Source organism: Dermacentor andersoni, chromosome 2 (assembly GCF_023375885.2).
Source record: "Dermacentor andersoni chromosome 2, qqDerAnde1_hic_scaffold, whole genome shotgun sequence".
NCBI lineage: Eukaryota > Metazoa > Arthropoda > Arachnida > Ixodida > Ixodidae > Dermacentor > Dermacentor andersoni.
In genome coordinates, this window is record NC_092815.1 from 123,262,983 (window position 1) to 123,287,582 (window position 24,600).

Here is a 24,600-nt window from a genome sequence, read left to right on the forward strand (position 1 = left end):
GGGCTAGGTCAGCCTGTAGGAACAAAGGGGAAGGTCCTACAGCCTACGGTGCGTGCTCACTGTTTTGACTCCATGTGACCACAGAAAGTGCACTACGACTCGCTGTATCTTGTCGAAACGCCTGGGGAGCATGCGACCCCTTGTCAACGCGACACCGGACTGGATAAGGCCATCATGGAAACTCCAATGCTCACGCCACTCCAATTATGCGCGACGTAACGTCACGCAGACACACTCTTCGTTTATTCCCACGAAAACATAAATCCTCAGTTAATTTTTTTTATTCATCTTGTTATATACAATGTTGGCCAATGCATATGTGCCTACTGTCATCTACACCTCCAGAATGGATGTGTCACAGTGACGTGAATGTCCAAAGCCTTAAAGATATTTATATATGTGTCATAGTACCCTGTGCCATGTTTCTTCTCTATGCAAGCATCGTAGATCGCCTTCGTCGTCGTAACACAGGCAGGTAGCAACGTGTTGGAGCTCGTGTTACCCACTCCTGCTGCTAACTCGCTAATATGAACAAGTTTCGCGTCATTTCGTTTCTAACAGCACGTTGGATAGGCGCGCCACTTTTTTTTCCCTAGGGATTGGGTGGACTGCGTGGAGAAGGGGGAAACAGATTAGAAATAACTAATCGACGGGAGAGTTATGTTTCGTGTGATGGAGCAATTTATTATTCGGTACTAATGACCGAACGCTCATAAAGATACACGCGCGTGAGAAGTGCTCTAGATATTGTCGAACACACCCTTGCAAGTTTCGTCGTCGAACACCGCGACCGCCTTGTCGCAGTTGTCCTCTAACTGGTCAATGCATTCTTGCGGGAAACTGTGCAACACATCTTTGGTGACCCATAGACCACAGCCTGCAAAAAAAAAAAGAAAGTTGCTCCCACTGTGAATGCTGCTCGAGCGTAAGAGGGGAAAAGATCTAAATAAATTACCTCATGACGACACGAGTATGTTAATTATGCATTATCACACGTTACTTGTGAGGGTCAGCCTGCGAGGGTCAGCCGAGGAGGATGGACGCTTTATGCGGCAGCGTCTTCCCGTACGCCCTAGGGAAGAATGCGGGACGCGCGCGCGGTCTGCTCACGAGATGTGCGCGCGCTAAGAGGGGGCGGAAGGGAGCAGGTGCGCGCGCATCTCCTTTTCTATTTTGGCTGCGCCGGCTGAGCACGGCCATCCTAACACTACCTTGCAAGCCATGTGCGATGGCTTTGAAGGCTACGTGGCCCGAGGTAGCTGACAGCTTCGTATGCGCTGAGTGCTCGTGCACCTAGTTCGCACTGAAGTGAGAGACAGCACGGAAGGGAATTGTCTCGCCACAGCTGCCACTTCTCAGCACAACAGCGTTCTGACAGCGAGTTTCCGCAGTCATTGATTGAGATGTGTTCGTACTTGCCTGGGCGCGTGAAAGCACGTTTGTTAATTTTGTTAATACGCGAATGTTTAGAGCAGCTTACACAATTGATAAAACTACTAATCTTACTTCGTATAACTGTCTACTAATTCTGTAAGGCAATCAATACTTTGTCTCTCGGTTGAAACTGCGACTTTCTTTTCTTGTTAGGAATACGAAGTCTATGACAATAGTTAATCATCACCCGTAACTAACTTTACAAATCAATAACAACTATTATTACATCCAGTGATCTCGTTGAGGTCATAGTTTGTTGGCTTCATGCTATTATAACGAAATTGCGTATCGTAGTATGCCGCTTTTATATCCTCCCTGCTAAACAATGAACACTGTGTGCCTATTAGCCTAGTTAATTGCAGATTCTTACTTTGTCTCATCTTGAACGGGAAGTCCGCCACGATGCAATTCTCATAGTTGGTATAGATGAAATTCACCATTTTCTCACCATCCGCACCTGCAAAACAAAACAAAAATAAGGCGCAATGAACTGCGCATCTAGGCTTGTATTGGAAATCAGGCCTTACGCTATATTTGATCGTAAGAACAATTTCCCGCCAACCATGATACCAGAGATGCTATGAGCGAAGGCGACCAACCAATAATAAATAACTGATACAAACAAAAACTTTGCGAACTCGTTCCATAAATTACGTGTGCAATTTCGAGAATTCAGCTGCTTGGCGGAAATGTTTGGAAATCTCACTACGGCCAATGCGACTGTAAAAAAAGTAAGGTAGTGAATTTTTTACAAGCGTTCAGCTTGTCCGACGCTTTCACTACATATAACAGGCGAGCTGTTCACTGGTGTGCAGTATTCCTTGGCATTACCTCAAAAGTCAATAAAACGACTTTTGTTCATCGTTGCACGTCACAGGCGCATGCAGGTAGCAGGAACAAAACTTTTGGAAGTTAGTGTACGTCTCACTGGCAATGCGCCTGTATTGTTTTGCTGACTAATAAAAACGCTTTTTGTTCATGCACTATATTTAGAGAACATTTCTGGAACATAGGACTTATAGAGCCGTCCACTGATTATTGCCGTTTGAACTTCATGTAGTAAACCTGAGTATAATCACACTTATATACCATATTGCTCTACACCTTGCTTTTTTTAACTTGTTTACCATAAATGTCCAATAACCTTAAGCAGCAAGAGTTCTAAGCTACCGCGCATAAATACCACCTCTGATAAAACCTTACAACATTTGCTCTCATTTTCCACATATGTATGTATGTATGCGCCCGTGTCTCCGTCTGAGTGTTGGGCGCTATTGGGGGCGAGCTCCACCACTGGAATAGCTGGCGCTGCCGTCGGCTTGACGTGGTATAAGGGATCACGTGAACAAAGCGGCCACGTCGGCTGCTTCGGAAGCGCCGAAGCAAGCTGAAAACGAAAGTTTAAAGTCCCAGCTGCGCTGAGATTCTGATTAAGTGGGGAGCTTTTCCCGCTTCGGGTGTCTGCTTGAGAACATTTGAAAGGCCTATAGTTGGTAGTGGCTGCCTTTGAAGGCGTACAACATGGTAGGCTACTATTCGGTGCCGCAGTGCCGGACGTACGCAACGGAGTCCGGTGTCAGCCTTATTCTCACGTAGCCGCGGGACAAGAAGCTGCGTGAAGCTTGGATCGCGAAATTTACAACCGGCAAGCAGCCACCGACTACAACTCGGCTGCGCAGCAAATACTTCCGGGATGAACATGTCTGCTACGCGTCGGGGCTGCGACGTTCAGTGATTAAAAGAAAGCGCGGATTGCGACACTCGCCCGCGCGCTGCCAGTCAGTGGGATGAAGCATTGATCTATCAACTTGCTGATGCTAGGCACTGGAAAGTTCACTGCAATGGAAAGGGAACGGTTGGAAGCAAGTTAAGAAAAAGGCATATGCTCGTGTTTTTGTCAGCGCCAAACTATACATGTATACGGGATTAACAAAAAGAAGCTGTGGGAAACTGCTCGCTGAGATGACTGATAAACGTACAGCGCAATGCAACTTGAGAAATAATGATATTGAAAAGTTCAAGAATTTAGAATAAAAGAGAAAAAAAGAAAGATTGAATCTTTGCGATCGCCTATAACAAGTCGCCGTAGGCGTGTGTGGAAGCAACTAGTTATAAATTGTTTTTTAGCAGCTTGCTATCGTCCATGCAACAATGGTTGCGTGTTTGCTGTCAAAGGGTCATATGCTACGGCCTAAAGCTCACGGAAAATTGCGAAAACGCGCTCGCAGCGAAAGCAAACATTGTATGCAGGCATGCATGCTGACGCGCAGTTGGTCGCTGCGAATCGTGCGATCGCTGCATTGAGGCTTCATTCTGTTATGCTCCATTTTATTATGCAGACAGCCCACTATAACAACATATTTTACATAGTTTGCTCTCAGTGACTGCGTACCTTTCATGCTAGAAGGCGGTTCGAGGGGCTCCATCGCGGCGACCGCGCTCTGAGGGCGTTCACTATACGTGTTCGGTTAAAAAAAATTAAAATTATGGGGTTTTACGTGCGAAAATCACGATCTCAGTGTAGCTCGCGCCGTACTGGGGGACTCCGGAAATTTGGAGCACCTGATGTTTGTTATTGCGAAGCAATACTACTTTAGGTCGCACTTCAGCCCGTTCCGTGGCGAGGTGGTGGTAGGCACCATTGACCTTTAGCGTGACCTCGCTGCGTCACGTCACACCACGTGAACTAGAGTGACGTCACACCTGCTGTGTAAAAACGGGGCCCCATCTCACGCCGTCGCGAGGCGAGGCGGTAGCCACCAACGGCGGCCTAACTCCCGCTCCTCTCACCAGGGGCGCGGCGCGGCGCCCGAGTCTAGTGTTCCTGTATATGCTCCCGCAGGGAGCAGAGTTGCGCATACCTTTTCCGGCGCCGCTCGCACCGCTATTGTCCGAGCGCGAAAAATGACGTCAAATGATCCGCGCCGATGCGAAGCCAACTTTACGGGCGCATCGCCGACTCATGCGAACTCGTCGTTTCGGTCAGTACCATCGCCATTGTAATCAGTGCACCGTCGATCGTGCGTTCAGAGGAGCAGCTAGAAGCTCTTGCATCTTGAATCTTTTTGTATTTGCAGATTTGCTGCTACTAAATAGTAAGCATTACTAAATAGTAAGTACTACTAAATAGTAATAGTAAATAAAAGTAAGCTTTGCTTAAAATGTGCACATGTCAACATTTGAAGTGCGCTTAAATCTGTGTCTGCACCGCATGTATCGAAAACGTGCAGCTGTTGTGAACGATGGTTAGTGATAAATGGCGCTCTGTTAACGGTCACTGACATAACTGCAGGCACGATACCTCTCTTGGCGACGGTCATTAATCGGCTGGTTTCGGCAGCCAAAATGCGCTAAGTGTCCACCTTACGTGTGTGAAGTTTTAAACACTCTTTAAAACATTTCTTGCTTTCTGACCATGATAAGACAACTTCATATGCATGCTGAAAATCATTGCACCGCTTTTTGTGGCAACGTACTGCGCGTTTGCGAGCGAACTTTGGAGCTGTTCGAGCCACGGGAGTATTTTATTTTGGGGGATGGAAGGCGGTCCAACCCCATATTTGTACGTTCGTGTGTGTTTGTATATGCGTGTTTACATTGGTACATACAAAGTTTCGGTTGGTTGGAAGCCCACCCCCTCCGGCTGCACGAATGACTCGTTCGAGCGTAGCCTGTATTAACAAGTGCCCTTTGCGAAGCGCCTGCGAACAATTGGCGCTTGTAGCTCGCGACCACCAGAGAAAAAGGCGGAATACCGCGCGGCATTTGGCTCCTGCGCGCGCGAGGAGTGGCTTCGCTGCAGAGCTGGATCACGGCGGCGGACCTATGCGCAACTCTGCTCCCTGCGGGAGCATATACAGGAACACTACCCGAGTCATCCTCGCGTGTCGCGACATCAGCAGCGGCCTCCTCGCAGCCGCCGACGTTCGGCGGGTGTCGAGCATCGAGAACGTCGTTGGACCTCTCGTCCTTCAGCTCGATACGGGCGTTCGCCAACGGCGTGCTCAAGTCCGAGATGCACCTGGACGTGCTGGTGCTTAGATGATTCACTGTAAGCCGTAACACTAGCATAACCCAAGACTACCACCAGCCATACTACCAGCTGATCCGAGAATACCACACTATTGCTTCGCAATCACCAGGCTTAACCAAGCTAAGCCAAGGCCGTTTTTTTTAACGTGCACATAAATCTAAGTACACGAATGTTTTCGCATTTTGCCCCCATCGAGATGCTGCCGCCATGGCCGTGTTGCGTATGGGGCTCGTGCATTGCCCAGGGGGCGCTGCGAAAAAGGTGCTAAAAAGCGCCCTCTGTCCTAAAATGGGTCGTACCAAGCTCGGTCGTCTGCTTCGGAAAGCACGTTTACAATACGGACCCGCCACTTTCGGTTGTGTTGTATCACGGCCTGCAGCGAATATCGGGCGCCGAAGATTTTTGCAGGAGTGGCACGCTGCGTAAAGGCAAGAAATTATGCAGTGCCGAATACGTGTATGCCGTTCAAGAATTAAGCGGCGAAGTTTTAGCGTGGTGTCAATCGCAAGTGAAGCGAGTCGCGTACGAAGTGGAACTTCAGGTAAGGTTTGCACGCTGCTAGATTCAGGCGCACAAACGCGAGGAAATGCTTGCTATAGATTAATCCACAGCAGCGATAAGCAGACATCATGTGTACGGAACTGCTCGAGCACACGACGGTACGCGCCGCGACGGCAGCGGTCTTTCAGCATGCCGCGATGTACGAACTGCTCGAGCGCACGATCGTACGCGCCGCGACGGCAGCGGTCTTTCGACATGCCGCGAAACGGCGGGTCTCCTGCCATCTTTGTTGACTGCATGCCGCTAAACAAGTAGTTATGCCTGCGTTGTAGTAGCGGCCATCTGTCTCTTTTAGTAACTGGTAATAATTGATGCAATGCATATGAGCTCGCACGTACGTGCGAATCGCGCTGCAGCGCGAGCTCGTGCGCTGCTCGCTTGATGTAGCTTTTAATGACAACGCTCGAAAATCGATGTGCTGTAATCAATACTATCTTGCTGCGCTGCCTCAACATGCTGGCTTGAGGTCAAGTATGAGCACATTTAACTCTCTAACCTGTGCTGCTCGTAGTGGGGTAGTGAATTGTCACCGAATCAGCCCGGCCATTTGTGGTCATTTGCACACACCTGGGCACTTCACCACTTCGCACCGATCGAATTGTTAATTGTCGCTGTGGCCGGGTTTCGAATCGTGAATCACCAGCCATGCCTGCTGCTATGTCGGTCTGCCGTCGGGACTGTAGGCGCAAAAGACCGAATTTTAGAACGCAGATCTATAATCAAGCAAGCTTCAAGACAGGTGAAGCAGTCAGCATGGCGCGAAGTTTCGCTTAGCCAGCGCGACGAACTGCAGTTATACAGCGTGCCCGACGCTCCGCTTCGTGAGGCCTTGAAGGGAAACGATAGAATCGGATGTTAGGATTCAGGCCTTCTTGTTCATGGCAGCCCACGACGCAGCAGTATCGACGGTGACGCTTTTTCGATGCTGAGCTAGGTCCCTCATGATCGGCGTCGCCGATTCCTTCTGCTTCCAGCATTACGTCCCACGGCACACGGAGAGTCCGTTTTCGTTAAACTATAGGCTGCGACCAGCTCGCAGCCACAGACGTGGTCTGTGAGAAGTGACGAGCCTTTTCGCACTCGCAACAGGGCAGAAAAAAGTGCGAATCGACGCAAAACTCGGCCTAGAAACTTGCTTCGCCACAGCCAGGGCTCAATACGACCCAAGCTGGTACGACCCAGATGTCGTTTCCCGCGCCGCCACCAGGCGCCACTACTATACCTCAAACTCCAGCGCAAGACGCCCATAAGGAAAACATATCCCCTGCGCACCGGGAGGTCTGAGCTGCGCGCCTATTGGCTCTCGCCGCAGGCCACTTCCGCTAGCATGGCGGCTCCCAGGGCCGCGACCTCCGACGTTGCCTCCGAGATTTAAGTTCGTTTACGCTCCGACGGTGGGATGTCGCCGCGGTGAACACGATGCAGCGGTGGGCACTGACGCCCATTTGGTGATAGGAGCACGCATCACTTGCATTGTGGTATATCCGAGGCACGTGAAGCAACTTCAAATGTTTTAACAAACGCCTTTGCAGCGTTGCGCAAGGGTTGTGCGCCGGCTTTTGACAACACCACGCCTGGCGTCCGAAAGCAGCGTCGTTCCATTTTTAAGGACGCTGAAGAAAGCATTGATGCGGAACGTGGACACGCGCTAAAGCGAAAAGGAAGAAGACGGCGGCGGCATGATCATCATCACCATGTGTTGAGGTCACAGCAGTAACGACGACACGGTAAGTTTATGTTGCAGTTCGCAGTGCACATCTCCGAGAACGCTAGTACGATCAGGTAAGACTTAACGCCGCATACATTACGCGGAGCGCGCACTTGTCCAAAATATTTAGGCGCCACATGGAGTGACCGAGTACATGCCACGCGGTATGAGAAGCGCGCATATATATGCAGATTTTCGTCCATAAGCCTTCACAGCATGCTTATAACCATAAGCACTTTCCTGCTGCCATGCGTGCGGCTTAACTCTGACCGTGTCCTAGTGTGGCTTCCAGTTTTTAAAACATGTTGCTTACACTTAGGACGCGCGCAAATTCTCTCTTCGCTTCACTGCAACACACTGTATGCTTCAGCGCGGAGGCCTCAGTTGAGCACCTGGGATAACAAGGCTAGAAGCATGACCAAGTGAGGTTTACAGTTTTTATAATAACTCATTTTCCTTACACTGCACATGCGCACAAATTCTCACTTGCTTTACTGCATTACAGCAAATGCGTCGCCGCGTTGCACAAGTGCCGTGCGCTGAAGCAATTAGAAGTTGCTGTTTTTTTATTCTTCTTAACTGAAGTATCGTAGCAAAGCTCGGTGTTTTAGTAGTTTCCCGCTTGGTCGACGCTTTATTCCAATAAGAGACGACACAGTTACGCGTTGGCCACGCACTTTTACGCATAGCGGGTATAAGGAAATCATATTCCACGAAGAATGGGACATCAGAGCTAAGCCGCACGCGCGGTATGAGGAAAATGCTTACGGTTTGAAGCATGCTTTGTAGGCTGGTGGACGCGCATCTGCATATATGCGCGCTTCTCATTCTGCGTTGCGTGCACTCAGTCACTCTGTGTGGCGTCGAAATATATTGCACAAGTTCGAGCTCCGCGTAACGCATGCGGCGTCTTCTTACCTGACCGTACTAGCGTTCTCGAAGATGTGCACTTTGAACTGCAACAAAAACTTCCCCGTCGTCGTTATTGTTGTGGCCTCAGCACATGGTGACGGTGATTATTATTATTATTATTATTATTATTATTATTATTATTATTATTATTATTATTAGTATTATTATTATTATTATTCAATTCAGAACACAAACCCACTACGGGGGGATAGGGCACGAATCGGGTAGTAATGCGATTGAAAAATTAAATAACTTGGTGAATAAATAAATAACACAAAAAAACGAAAATAAATGAGTAATCTAATATGAGAAATCAAATATTAATAAATCACATAAAGTAGTGTTTAATACCATAGTCAGCCTTGCCTTCATAGGAGTAGCATCAAAAACTTATTACTGAAATATAATTAAATGGTATACTTGAAAGGATATACCTGAACATCAGCAACTTAAATTTTGACTAATAAATTAATAATAATTTAACTGTGAATTTCTTTTGAACTTTTCAATTTTCTAAAAATGAAGTATAAGTAAATCAAATATGGAAACTACGAAATATTAATAAGGCAGTCTTGTTGTGTCACATGGGAAATTAAAAACGGCTCTGCAAAACGTTCCTGTGGCTGTATACCCTAATACCGTTGCTCCAAGGGAGAGTATAACAGTGCTGCATAAAGGCAGTCCTAGATTTTGAAGCGATATTTCTCGACATCGTTTTCGACGAGTAGAAAACCGCCGACACGAAAATGAAAAAAAATGATTGATAGATTGCAGAGGTAGCATAAAGGGAATACCCCCAGACCACATCTGCGCAAGTAAAAAATTAAGTGTTGCAATACGTCGACGCAGGCTTGTAAAAAAAACTTCGAAATACCGGTTACGACCCCATTGTCGGTTGCAAGAATAATTTAGTTGCATGAGATCTATAGATTCTGCTGCTGACAGGTCTTTTTTACCTTCGGTCAAAAAAGACTTGTCTATATGTGGCTGCAGTGATGTACGCAGTTGCCGGCAGCACATATATCGCCGGACTTGTTAAAGAAGCTCGTGCAAAGGAATAGGCTATTTCATGGCTCCATGATGATGCCGCCGCCATCTTCTTTCTTTCCGATCATATAGTTTTATGTTTTCCATGTGGCGCGTGTCCACTTGCCGCATAAACGCTTTTTGGGAGTCGTTGAAAACGGAGCGACGCAACTTTCGGCAGCGAGGCGTGGCGTTGTCAAGGGCCTGCACACAACCCTTGCGCAACGTTGCACAGGCGTTTCTTGAAGCATTTCAAGCTGGTTCACGTGCCTCGGATACACCACAATGCAAGTGATTGATGCTCCTATCACCAAATGGGCGTCAGTGCCCACTGCTTCATCGCGTTTACCGCAACGACAGCCCAGCGTCGGAGCGTAAACAAACTTAAATCTCGGAGGCAACGTCGGAGGCCGCGGTCCTGGGTGCCGCCATGCTTGCGAAAGTGGCCTGCGGCGAGAGCCAATAGGCGCGCAGCTCCTTCTCCCCTGCGCCCAGGAGATATGGTTTCCTTATACGCGGCCTGAATACGTATTCGGTAAAAAATATAGCGGCTGTGAACCATTCTGTGCTTTCTGTTTGTCGAAGAGTATTATGCTGACAGGAGAGAAATTCTTGCGTTTCGAGAGTGCTTACAGAAATGTCCAGGAGGGCTCCCGCATGCTGCTTTTAATGAGCGGCAACAGCCAAACATACATGAGGAGTGCCTCGCGTTATGCCTCATACTACGCGAGCGAGGAACTTCCAACAAATGGCGACTCCGTAAGTCCTCGCCGCCAATATCAGAGACGTCGTCCGTTGTGAATGAAGCAGAATTCAGCTCTTTATTCGAAACAACTGGCGGAAATCTTATTGAGAACACATTGTGACCGGCCGCCGGATAAACTCTGCCCGCATTCCCAAAATCTACTTTGCGCATGAGCGTTCTCTCACTGGCAAGCGAACCGGCAGTAGCTAGGTGCCAAGGGCGTTGGCTGATGAGAACGAGATCATAGGTACAATAGCTGCCGTGGTGGCACATTTCGCTGGCAGCGGAGTGCAAGAACACTTACTCGTCTGTCATGCGTTACGTGAGCGCTAAATAACTTCAGGCGCTCAATAATAATCTGAAGTCGTCCATTCCCATGGGCCTCATATTTATATCGTGGTTTTGCCATGGAAAACTCAAGATTTTCATTTACACATTTTTTCCTCATGGGTCAGCATTCGAACATCAGCCAGTCCCGACCGCAATCTCTGATATAGCAAGTCGATCACCCGTCTTATGTAGGCTCCACTTAGGTGACAGAAGTTTTGTGAATACGGGGCCCTACCAAACACCTTCAAACGATATTTTTTGAGGCATCTTATTTGCATTTGTGCTAGTCTGTATGACCATTTCTATACCTTCGCTGATCAACCGCGAGATGTATGATGGCCGAGAAAATTATTTCGTTTTGACGTAACTAAAAAAAAACGTAGTACCGCGTCACTTTTTGTTCTTTAGAGCTAGCTGCAGTGATTCTTTCCCACTTTATCAGAACCAGTTGCATCCAATGGTGTGATATTCGTAAAGCAGGCCATACCACCTAGCAGCCGTGTTAGCCCATTGCGGCTGAACGAAACAGACATCCGCCATTTCACTGACGCGTGCTGGTCAGTGATAAACTTGGCTTATGACACAAAAGTGTAGAATAGCTTAGGTCTAACAGAGTCTTAAAGAAAATTTGGTGTGAGATCCTCCTGGGCAAAACAATGAAGATACCCACGACACCTCCAGGAAAAAAAAATGACCACAACTTAGCACCGCTAACGCTCTACGTATGTTATGGCGAAGTTTGATTGTGGTGTACGTGATGTTTAGACAGCTGCACGCGCACGTTACGGTCGACCTTGAATGAAATTCTCATTTATCGAAAAGACATTTCAAGAATTCCTACCTCTATTGCAATTACACGCGCGCTCTTACGCGAACGCGTAATCAACGCTTATACAGTCTATCTCTTAGTAAATATATGGACACACCAGGCGAATTTCCGCCGTTGCCATCGTCATTGCCGTCGTTGTCACCATGATGTTTCGTATAAAGTCCAAACGCGATAACGCCGTGACCGCGCACTGTATGCTGTAGGTGCACTGGAAGGAAGCTTGCAAAGGAGAGCCGAGAAGCATGGTGGCTTGATGCGGCAGCGCGCTCAAGGGAGGAGGCAGCGAGCAGGGAGACGTGCGCTAGCTACAAGAGGGGAGGGAAAGGGGCAGCTAAGTACTCATCTTCTCCTCTATTTCGGCTTCAGCCGTACTGATAATATAGGACCGTAATGATTGATATAGGGCCGTACTGATGAACTTGTAAAGTCAGACATTCGTTTAAAGCGAAACCATGAAGTTTTCAGAAATCCATGTAGTAAACATCATTTACATGATGGCTGATTTGCCCTGCACAGCTACCCTTTACACAAGGGCCACAGCTTCCTCTAGTAATTATTGTTTTAAACTCTATGCTTTAAGCGGTAAATTACCTGGCTGCAGCGTTCCGCGATGGCAACATTATTTCGTAAAACGCCTTCAGTGTTCGGATCAAGATACACATGAAAAAGTGTCTCAGAATCGGCAAGAAAGCTTCACTTTAAAAACCTCAACACCAAGATAAGCGGGTCGAGTTCAGATTTCGGAGACATGCTTAAAATGATCTTAGCCAAAACAGAAGGACGAGACGAACTAAAAATGAATAGTTGTCGATTGGAGCTCTTCCTAGCTAACCTGCACCGGGGAGGCATTGAAACGCGACCTGCGAAACAGAAATTACGGTTTACTGCCTCAGATAAACTGCGCAAAGAAGTTTCTGTCCATTTGTGTGAGGCATCAGCGAGCTCTCCTTTATTTTCAACTCTTGATAATTACCTACATTCCTAAGTGAATCTGGGCCGCGAAGCAGGCTGCGTTGGTGGCTGTCCTCTGATTGACACGTGATGCGGGTCACGCCATCGCATAACGCCGCCGGCCTTCACAACCGTCACATGAAAACTGTTGCGGTGCTCCCCTTAACAGCTTTGCTGTAAAATGAATTCCTCTAAAAAGGTGCGGAGAACAGGGGACACGTCTCAAACGCCTAGACATGTAGATATTTCTGTAAAGTACACTTTTTACAGCGACCATTCAAAACTTCTTACCAATTAAGGCGAGTTTCCGTCGTTAACTAGTGGTAAAGAGGGTATTAGCGATATTGAGCGCCACACTTTCCAGGTTACTCCACTTCTATCAAAATACTTTTAAGAGCTTATCTTAATCGTCATTTCATATTTACCGTCGTCCACCGTGTAGACAGGTTTGTCGGTTGTTGATCCTTCCTTTACATGGTAGGTGTGGTTCTCTCTGAAAGATACACAAAATTTCCGTCTCATGCATCTCTTAGGCAAAATGAAGCCAAATATGTTCGAGGGGCAGTATAATTCTTTTGTTTTCGAAGCAGTCAATCATTCACACTTCTCAAGTAAATTCGAAACTATGTCTGTCTCGCAACTAGGATGTCTGTCTTGCTTTCATTGTTGTGCATTTCGCTCCTTTCATTATTCCCAAGAAATGTTTCGTGCAGGTACTGCCACTTGCGAAGTGTTTGGCACACGGCACATATTGTGCCACTTCCATGTGCACCTGCCTAGAAACGCGAACTTGTCCCCACCTTTTTTCCTAAGCTAGCGAATCAGAGATTGTTACAGAAGATGCTGAAGTCAGAGCCCCTTTCTTAACCGTACATAAGTTCGGCATTAAGAACAGGAGTCTTCAAGGATAGTTTTTATTATTGAAAGAACACTCAGGAACTTCGTGTTCTAACAAAATGTTAAATGCCGATAAAGGTGCCGTCGGCGTTCACGGATGCTTCGAATGCCGACGTTACTATTCGAAACTACTCCATGTTCATTAAGCTTAATAAATACTGCAATGTGCTTTGCTAATAATTTATGCAAGTTATCTGACACAGCAAATCATAATTTGGCTCTGCCGATCCGACACTATGACTGAATAAGCGCCTTTTGCGATCCGTTATGTTTTGCTCGCGTGGACGTTGCTTGGGAAGAGCGCTTTACCTTTTTCTTGTCCCTAACAGTATAGATGTCGTCGTCTCCATTACACGTAAGCAAATGACTGAGTTTATTCACTCGGTCTATGACATTAAATTTTAGTTTTCGACGCCAAGTACCCGTTTGCATCCAGAGCGTCGGTGGCAAGCTGGTGAGAGAGCAGTCGTAACTATATTCATGTGTCTCTTTGCAAGCTATGCTCTAGTCATTTGCACGAATACTGCGCCTCAATCGATTGCAACATGGTGCAATTACGTGATGTGCGTTATAAACGGGGCTGCCTCTGCTGCACGAATTTCCTACGGTAAAGGCGATGTGACACATCTCTGTCGCATTTATGCAAACACAATTACCACAAATTCCTTTCCTGCAAACATATCACCTGCTGCGCTCGAAATCAGCTACCCAGTACGTTTCGTGCAACTGTACGAAACATATGTTTGAAATTCTAACTTGAAGTGTTAGGCTGTGTACACCGCGCATAATAATACGGGGCTCCGGGTGACCACGCATTTTGTCAAGGCTACCTAGATGCATCTGCTAAAGGACTACGAGGATAATACGTCATAGCCTTTGTTGTGGTTGTGGGGATATTCGATATGCAGGCGAATTTTTCAATGTGTACGTTAATAAGGTGTTGACGCTCTCGGCCCCGCATTTTTTTCTTTAGGCAGAGATCTTCTTGCTTCACATATTTAGCGTGACAAAGCTCTTAGAAGCATGATACAAAAAGAAAGAAAATCTAATTTTAAAATTTTTAGCCAATTTACGGACATTGCGTGAAATGACACCATCAGGGCTCAAATGTTGGGAATCAAGACTTGATGTATTCTTCAAAAAAACGTACTGCTTCATTATATATTATATAGCAGGGGCTGGAAATGTGGAATAAATTTTCGATTTCATTACGTTCTGTCGTAATGCTTGCTCGGTAGTGTTCAAACTAGGAAATATAACTGTAACAAATAAAAATGGGCTAATCCCAGGTGCTGAGTCGTTCCAATCTAAGTCACAGTTCACGCGGAGCTCTTGATATCCATAGGCCCAGCTCCTGGAAGGAATCTTCAGGTTATTTTTTTTTATTTAGCGAACAGCTTTAGCACACGATTTCAAATATTCTTCATTGTCTTTATTGAAGAATACAAAATGCAACTTAAAGTCGAGATTTTTGTAGCTTTTCAAACAAGTAACTTTCCCGAACGAGTAAATATGTCGAAAGTAATAAACATGCCCATTGTGCTTATAGAAAACGGTGCCGGAAACATGAATAAATAAATGAACTGACAACTCGCAACCTCAGTTTTAAAAACCATTCAGCCCTGGTGGCGTCGAATTCGCACACAGCAAAATGAACTGTTAAATGGGTAGAGAAACTCACTTTGCCCATTTTTTTTCTTGAGCCGCTATTCAACATATGTTTATTGTGCTATAGAGGCGTTTATCGATCAGCTGCGTTTGGGACCGACTGTTAGAGCATGGCTCGGACTGTCAGCACGAGCAGCGTTTCCCGAACAAGAACGCATGTCCGAAGATGGCTCAATGGGTTCGATCACGTATAGTTCACGGGGGATGCGCGTTCGACGACACGGTAGGGTCCTTCATACTTGGGTAGAAGTTTTGATGAGAGATCAGGTGCAGGGGAAGGAACCTTGAGCCACACAAGCGCTCCAGGAAGGAAGGTGGGCGCAGAAGCGGTGTCACCTTGAGTGGTCTTCTGGCGCTCTTGGTCATTAAAGGTAAAGGCCCGAGCGAGATCACGGCCCTCTTCAGCATGTCTTGCCGTGGCCGAAACCGGAGCACATTCATATGTATCCGGCCGGTATGGTAGAATTGTTTCGATGGTGTGCGACGGGTGCCGATCGTGCAGTAAGAAAAAGGGTGAAAAGCCGGTGGTACTCTGAGTAGCGGTGTTGTACGCGTAGGTCACGAAGGGCAAAATGACGTTCCAATTTGTGTGGTCGGAGGTGACATATATGGCAAGGATGTCGCCGAGCGTACGGATGAAGCGTTCCGTAAGGCCATTGATTGGAGGTTGGTACGCCGTAGGCGTACGATGGAGAACGTGGCACTCTTTAAGATTGGCTCCAACTACTTCGGACAGGAAGACACGTCTGCGATCGCTGAGCTGTTCGTGAAGTGCTCCATGACGTAGGGTGAAAAACGAAGCAGGAAGGAGGTAACATCGCGCGCTGTAGCTGCCAGCAGGGGGGCAGTTTTTGCGTATCGCCTGAGGTGGTCGACTGCCACAGTGGCCCAGCAGTTTTCAGTCACATTCAGGGGAACGGGCCCATACCAATCGACGCCGACGCGCCCGAAAAGCCGGGTAGGGCAAGGTAAAGGCTGCAAAATGGCTGATGAAAGACGGGGTGAAGATTTCCGGCACTGACAATCGGGTCAAGAGCGAAGGAACTTCTGAACGTAGTTGTACATCCCTCGCCAGAAGTACCAATCTACAAGGTGCTGGTGCGTTTTGAAAACTCCCGAGTGTGCATTCTGTGGATCGACGTGGAAAGCTGCGCATATCTCGGAACGCAGACTGCGAGGCACTACAAACAAACACTGGCGCCCGTCGGGATTATAATTGCTTCGACCAAGCAGGTCGTCGCGAATGGCGAAATTGTGGGCTTGAGGAGGCAATGAGCGACTGCCTGGCTGGGCTGATCAGCAAGAAAGCAAATATATAAGGGAGTTAATGCAATGGTCGTTGCCGTGATCAGAAGTGATGGCGGTAAAGTCGAGTGAAGAAACGGTAAACTAGGATAGTGAATGGCAGGCATTCTCGTCAGGTAAGGGAGAGCGCAAGAGGGCGCCGGGTCAGAATGCTGGCGTCCGCTGTGGTACAGCATGCGGATATGATAGTCCTGCAGGCGAAGTGCACATCGGGCAAGTCTGCCTGAGGGAGCTTTCAAGGACGACCGCCAACATAGTGCATGACAGTCCGTGCCTACAACGAGTGGACCCCCACGGCCGTACAAATAAGGCTGAAACTTCGTAAGAGCCCAGATGATCGTCAGGCATTCTTTTTCCGTCGGAGTGTAATTGGTCTCATCTATCGTAAGCGTTCGACTTGCATAAGCCACGACATACTCAGGAAACCCTTCTTTGCGCTGGGCAAGCGCAGCGCCGAGGGCAACACCGCTGGTTTGGGCGGTCGGGTCGCAATGGCGCAAAATTGGCGTACATGTTAGGAAAGGAAGAAACTTTTTGAAAGCCTCGTGACACTCGGACGAACGCGAAGTAAGGCGTCCGCTGCTTCTAAATATCTTCAATAGATGCGGTATGACGGCGGCAAAATTGCGGATGAAGCGTCCGAAGTAAGAACAGAGACCTATACGGAACTGCGCAATTTTTTGACGGTCGTTGGCTTAGGGAATTCGGCCACGGCCCGAAGTTTGGTTGGATGGTGCAGTATTCCGTCCTTGGATACGGCGTAATTTGGAGTTGTCAGCTGCCAAGCAGTGAATCAGCAGTTTCCTTGGCTTAGTTGCAGTTTGTTAAACACGTCCAAACACACCGGAGTGGTTGAAGGTGCGCGGTGAATCCAGCAGCAAAAACTGCAATGTCGTCAAGATAGCACAAGTAAGTCTGCCACTTAAACCTACATAGAACTTTGTCCATCATGCGCTCGAAAGTTGCCGTTGCATTACGAAGTCCAAACGACATTGCGTTAAATTCAATAAGTCGTCGGGAGTGAAAGAACCTGTGACCGCTGGACCACTGTAAGGTCATCGTCAGTAGAAACAGCGAACACATCACTGGCGATAGGTCACACGTATAAACAGGACTAAGCGCACTAAAACTAGTACAGTAGCCATCATTGGGAACGTCCACAACTTGCATGTCCTCGACCGCTTCTACAGTGCCAAGACATTCCCGTCGGAGCAGCATAAGAGGTTATGGGAAAAAGTTGCGATCGCAAATGGTTTTGGAGCCCTGCGTTATATCCACTGTCTAAAAAGTACGAGCAGACCTTTCTTAGTAACAAAGCAGTCACATGGAGAGGACAACTCGCTATACCATTTCAATCTTCCGCTACTAATAATATCGTGAAGCCAAATGAACAAGTTTGGCGCTGACGATGTCCTGAAGTGAAAGGAAGAGTGTTCATGCTACTATTGATTATCTTCATTTTCCGCAGAACAATGGTTGTCTTGCACCACTCCACCTAAACTTCTGGCTTTGCCTGAGCACATTGCTGGCTTTACGTCGAAAGCTTAACTCTTTCTGTTTACTTTGTTTCAAGAATAGTGTGGGACGTTCTCTCTCCTGTGGTGCGTTGATACCGCCAAGGCCGAAAGGGTTAAATTAAAGTGACTGAAACCACGTTTTCGATCGTCTAAAGGCCTTGTCTGAAATTTTATATTTTCCTCATTGCCATGGGAGGACCGAAGTTGGCATAGATTTCAAATTTGGAGAAAATGTGGCAACTCTATGGTAAGCGTTTACGAAGAGGTAGAGTTCTGTGGATCAATTATGGGCGTCGAAGGTAATTACTAATTACTCGTTTTCTCCAGGTTTTCATGCTTTATCCGAGGAGAGTAGTTGGTTTTGCAGGTCTTCTACGATGTAGTAAACGAGGCACGTTATTGATTGTTCGTTGTAATGGCAAACATGTGAATCATGAACCACGATGGCTTATTCTGGGTAAGGTATTTGCGAAAAATTACTTATTCAAGAATTCCAGATGCTCTGACTGCAGTCGTCCACCATGTTTTCTGGAGACCTAAAACAACAGGACCAGGCACAACTTAAATAGAAAAAGGTAAATGTGAACTATAATCCGTGGCGAAACGTTCACATCTGTTGCTTAATTAGAAGCCTTAACATAATTGCAGAACCATAGTTATTTCTCTATTTTCATGTTGTATACGAAGTTTGCAGTTGGTTTTCATGGTGCAGTTAGAGAAACAAACAAGGCATTTAATTTATATTTACACAAATAAGTGCGACGTTATGGGCAATGTGCACGCAAAGTTCAAAGTGTGGGGGTAATTGGGCTTTTTGCCATAAGTTATGGGTGCAAGTGCTTTGGATCATTATGTCTGTATTTTACGAGTAGCGTGAAGTTCATTACGCTGCCTTGGCATAGCTACAAACACCACAGACATTTACAGAATTTTGTAAACTGTGCGGAAATGCACCGCAAAATTGGTTGCGACGTCAAATGCACGAGCATCAAACACAGCCAACTTAAGAAATTCCTTTAGCAAGTGCGGGAAAGTGTTATACAGCCATTTCACGCTGCCTTTCCCAGTGTTCTAAGGAAAGTCTACGTAACACCAAGTTTACACTTGCTTAAAATATAGGCCACATTATAGGTTATGTGTGGGCAAAGTGCGAAGTAGATAGTTAACTTACAGCATTTCCAATAAATTATGTTTTGAAGCACTGCGGAGTGTTATGGATGTGTTAAAGGAACGTCTTCATCGCACACTCCCTGGATGACCCAAAATGCCAGGTAATGCCTGCAGAGTGGGCTAACCGCGACGAGGCCACATTGCCTCCACTGCCAGCGCCTCAAGTACTAATTTACGCAGCTCTCTCTCTTAGGACCAGCGAAGAATTTATGCCGGGGCCCTGGATCAAAGGCCCACGATCAAATTTACTGTAACTGGAAAGACTGCTATGGCCAATCTGTGGGCTAGATAAATGCGTGTGGGTTGAATCCAGCCTTCCCAAATACTTTCTAATTAAGACTGAGAAGAGTCATGCGGCCATGATAAGCTATGCTACCCACTGTCGAGGGAAAATTATGCGTGTCACCAAGTTTATATTTCGGGGAAATGAGTCTCATCATGAGTGCAGCGCGTGGCGCATATTTAACGCAAGTCACTGCCGACGGCATCAGCGAGGCTGTAGTCGGCCGAAGCAGCGGAGGAGATGGCCATAGCGCTCGCGGTACTCCACGGAGGTACGGAGGATAGCCTGATCATCAGCGACTCCAAATCAGCGATTCGAAACTACACCTCAGGTTGGGTGTCCGCGGATGTGGCGCGCATGCTCAACGCCCGGGCCGGGGACTTCGGATCCGGCACGATTACAAACAAGTCCCTCAAGTTGTTCCCCACGCACGTCGGGGAGCTTGGCTGTGATAAAAACAACAGCCGCGACAACAATGACAACAATGCTAAGGCCGAGGACGCACCCACACCCCACCCAACCACAACAAGCGCGCCCACCTCTTCGCGAGGCAGCTTACCCACCGCGACGCGGTCACCCAGAGGGTAGCCGCTGCCGTTGTTGTGCGGGACCCCAGCGGAGGAGTGACGGCAACGGCGGTGGCCACAACATCCGGCGCCGCCGCTGTCGTTACCAATAAAACCCAAATTGACGCGGATGGAGCTGGAGATCACGGGGACAACGACTGCGATGTCAAGGAGTTTCCGGCAACGTAAAGAGAGGTGCTTGGTCACTATAGGAAAGAATGAAGGAAATATCCACAACCCCACGGGTGGCTGGACAGGTGCCAGACGGTTGACCTGAGATGGTTGCAGACGTGCGCTTTCACCAAACCCTACCACCTGCACCGTCTGTGGCCCGCGCTGCACCCGTCACCCGGCTGCCCGTGGTGCGAGCGCGAACGGGCCGATATGGCCCATGTGCTTTGGAAATGCCAACGTCATGAGGAACAAGTACCAGGAGGAAGGGGGAACTCAACAGGAGGACCCTCTGAAGCGGGGCGCCTCTCTGAGAGATAGCAAGCCGCCCTCCTCAGCGAGCCACCCAAAGATGAGGAGTGGGCCTTCCGGCGGGCCAGGGCCGTTGCCGAGGATCTCGGAAGATTTTCCTCGGGCGATGGACCCCTGGCAGCTTAGCACTGGGGCACCAACATCAATAACCGTTGGAAAAATAAAGTTTATTCCTATCCTATCCTGCAGAAAATTGCTTAATCGACATTGTTCTCTTTTTGTTTCTTGTAATAGGTTTGCGCCGGCATGCCCGGTGAACTAAACAAGCTATGCTATCATTCTTTTTTCAGAATTAGTGACAGGTTGTGGTTACCATGCAGGCAAAGCTCAAAGTGTGTTGACTAATTATGGCCCCATCAGAACATTATATTGTCACGTGGTGATGACGTTAAGAACACAGTAGCAATACTGTGAAAGGCAAAACTAGATTTTATTGGGCGAACCTGTGCCCACAAAACAGGCTACACTTATAGCACAACGAGAGTGGCGAACACAGTCGGCGATCGTCGAAAAATCTGATCAGCGCTGCGCTCGTCCTGCGCTGTGCGATAACATTTATTAGGCGGCCAAGCGTGGTCGCCCGATAAAGATAAGTACACGTGTCAATATATGCGGGTGATCCGCAGAGTCATAAGTGTGTTTACGAACAATGTCGCAGTGATACTGCTGTCATATGAGACCTATGAATACGACCGAGATAAACGCTCACAAAAAGAGGCAGGAGCAGGGACGTGTCAGCGAATGTTCTGGTGAAGTGAAATGTGTGTGGATGAATTTCTTCAGAAAATCCTTCACGAATACTCGAAAGCGTCGCATACGAGAAAGCTTTCACAAGTACTAGACGCATAAGGGCCACATTTTAAATTATGTGCACGGCTTATAGATATCCGAAATTTTAATTCCAACTTCTCGAAACAACCCGCTTCGCAGGAAGTAGGATTGGTTTTTTGCTACGTATGCACAAGTCTGCTGCCCTTTCTTAGTTTTCATTTGTATAGTGAATAAAAAGTAGATGCATCTGCGAGCCAAGCGATTCGCTGTCATCAAGGTTGCTATCAAGTAACGCAGGTTTCAGACCCACGGCCTATCATGTTCTCCTGCTCTCAAAAGCCGCACAAATGCGCAACTACATCAAGTCAGTCGGTTTTGAAGCCAAGAATGGGATACATGGGAAAGCAACCGTTATTGTTGAAACTCATGGGAGCGGGCAAGACGAGAGAGAAGACGGCGGGCTCCAAAGGCACGTGCGCTAGAAAAAGCAATAAAAAAAAGAAGAATCTTTTGATTTCGTTCGCATCGAACGCAGCTGTCTCGTCTCGTTTCTGCGACATGGTGCCGTGACCAGGATTGCGGCTACTCCTCTTCCGACTGGCCACAGATTACCAGAACGACGGACTGGCCACAGAAGACGGACGAAGACGAGGCCCGCAGGCGAACCAACGGCAGCGAGGCGAGACATCGACAGCAAGGAGCGGCACGGACACAGAGGGCGACCACGACTCAGATGACGGCTCGCCGCTAGAATCTGTAAGCGACCAGCAGTTTCTTCAGTTATTCAAGATGAACAGAGAAGTGATGTTGAAAAAGCGGAAAGCGCTGAGGACACAAATAACCAACTTAGTGAGCGATGTTGACAAGAAACTGGAGGAAAATCAGGATCCTACAGCGATGTCGCTGATAGCCAGCCAGATCAAAGGTATTGCAGACTCACTAAAGAAAGCAGACGAGCTGATGGAGCAGTTCATAACACCCGAAACAGCTGACTCGGAGTTTGCGAAAACCACTGAGTACGAGTTAAAGATAATAAGTGCTCTGCAAAGCATCAACGCGTACCTTTCTCGACAAGAAATACGGGAAACAGCGAGGGAACAACCCAACTTTAATGGCGAAGCTAGACAATCGCAGCAAGCAACGATAGTGAAGTTACCAAAGTTAGAAATAATGAAGTTTCACGGCAATAAAATGAAATGGATGAGATTTTTGTGGCAATTTGAGACAGCTGTACATGAAAGAACCGACTTGAACGAAAATCAGAAATTTACGTACCTTCTGTCCTCACTAACCGGAAAAACGGCAGCTGCCGTGGAGGGACTGCAGTTTTCCGACAGTAACTATGGGAATGCCATTGATTTACTCAAGCAGAAGTACGGAAAAGATGACGTGCTGGCAGAAATGCATATGAAAGAATTAAGTAACTTGAATACAGTAGCAAGCTGCAATGACCATGACTGTTTAAGAAAGCTGTCACAAAAGGTGCGAGTGCACATACGTGGACTGGAATCCTTAGGATAGAAAAGCGAGTCCTATGCATCGATGTTGCTTCCGATCCTGAAAAGAGCTTTGCCAGTGGATCTCTACATTGGATTCCAGTTAAAACAAAGAGGAGGGATCAGTAGATCTTCAGCACAATATGAGAAAGTGGCTATACGTCAAGAAGATTTCTTAGGCGCTTGATGAAATACATAGAAGATGAGGTAGAGTGCAGAGAGGAATTGTCAATAGAAAGGAAAGAAAGCTACGGCAACAGAATGGAGACTAAGCAGCAGACAAGAACTGTTAATTTTCAAAGTACAGCTGCAAAGTTTTGCATATTTTGCGAGAATACTACTCATCATACTGATGATTGCAGGAAAACGATGCCTTATGAAGACAAGAAAATGAAGCTCAAAGAGGCAAAGAGATGCTTCCGTTGTACCAGGCCTCGCCATACTGCTAAAATATGTAAAGCAAACATTAGGTGCAAGATATGTCAAAAATGGCATGCGACGTCTATGTGCCGAAGCCAAGGACTGACAGCACAGTGCACAGCATCTACTCCTGGTGAAATTCAGGAAGAGAAAACATCTACTTGCCAGTCTATGAACCTCTCATCAAGTGTTTTTCTGCAGACGGCAGTTGCATTAGCAGAAGGTAGAAGACAGTCATGATATTGTCGTGTTCTGCTGGACGTCACGGCAAGCCTCGAGGAGCAGTATTCTCAGGAGAAAACGGCACTCCTCTCTGAGCAGATGGTACGTACCAAGGAGCTGCTGAGCAAGCATCAGGAAGAAGTGGAGCAGCTAGAGAAAACGGCGGAGGCAAGACTAGCTGACGAGCGGAGACGCATGACGGAAGAGCTGGACGTGATCCGTTGCAGCCTCTGGGAAAAGGAACAGGCTCTTAGCCGGTGTACCAACGAACAGCAGGTGAAGGCTTCTGTCGAAATGGCGGAGCTTATCAACAAACATGGTGAAGAGGTCCGAAAACTGTCCTCTGCCCTCGAGGAAGAGCAGAAAAAGACAGAGTCACTCCGCATTGCACTTGATTCCCTCAAGAAAAAAAGGGACAAAATCATAGAGCTTGCAGAGAGCATCACAAGGGCAAGCTTGGACTCAGTGGTTGACCCAAGCACTGCAATTAGACGACTTGCAGAAGAGAATGCGACGTTGCGACGAGAGGCGGAAGCGGTACGCACTGAATATGGGTCTATGCTCTCTGAGGAGAAGTCTAGACTGAAAGATGAAGTGGAGAGTGTTCGTGCCGAGTACGAGTCTACACTGCAGAATCTTGAGGAGAAGCTCCGAGGGACCGAGGTCGACCACAGGAGACATCTGGAGGAACTACTTGCAAGCCAGGAGCAGTACGAGGAAGAAGTGAAATTGAAAGAGGAAGAGCTACTTCTACTGAAGCACGAAGTGGACCAGTACGCTGACACGCTTGGCTCGCAGAGGCTGGAGTATGCCCAGGAGCGGGAAAACATCGAGTGGAGTCTGGAGGCCAAGCACGCTGCCGAGATCGAGTCACTCAAGTCAGAGCACAGGGAAAACATTGAGATGCTGAGAGAGAGTCTGCAACGAGATCTGCTGGTACGCCATATTCATCAACTCACGCTGCAGGTTGGAATAAGCGTCACATCATCGCAGATTCAAACTAAGTAATGGATAATACAAGGAAGACAGCTAGTGAAGAAGATAATTCATGAATGTCTAAAGTGCCGACGATTTAACGCCAGACCGCTACACCAAGAAACAGCACCACTTCCTGCTGACGAGTCAGCTTTCTTGTACCATTTACAGTGACAACGCAAGGAGGTTCGAGAAGGCCAACAGAGACAGCAATCGTATGATTAAAGAACTACAGGAAGAAGTCTCCAAAAGAGCAAGCCAAGGAGATCAAATCAAATGGAAGTAAATCGCAGAACAA

General features: G+C 47.5%; 1 protein-coding gene across 1 annotated transcript in view; it reads right to left on the minus strand.

Annotated features, from left to right (window-relative positions):
* Positions 1-628: 628 nt before the first annotated feature.
* Positions 629-24,600, minus strand: part of LOC129387569 (uncharacterized) — a 28,210-nt gene continuing 4,238 nt past the window's right edge. Inside the window, exons 3-5 of the mRNA XM_055076646.1 lie at positions 12,955-13,022; positions 1,805-1,891; positions 629-877 (exon numbers count right to left, since the gene is read on the minus strand). Of these exons, the coding sequence (XP_054932621.1) occupies positions 741-877; positions 1,805-1,891; positions 12,955-13,022 (292 nt within the window). The 3' untranslated portion in view covers positions 629-740. The remainder of the gene's footprint in view (positions 878-1,804; positions 1,892-12,954; positions 13,023-24,600) is intronic.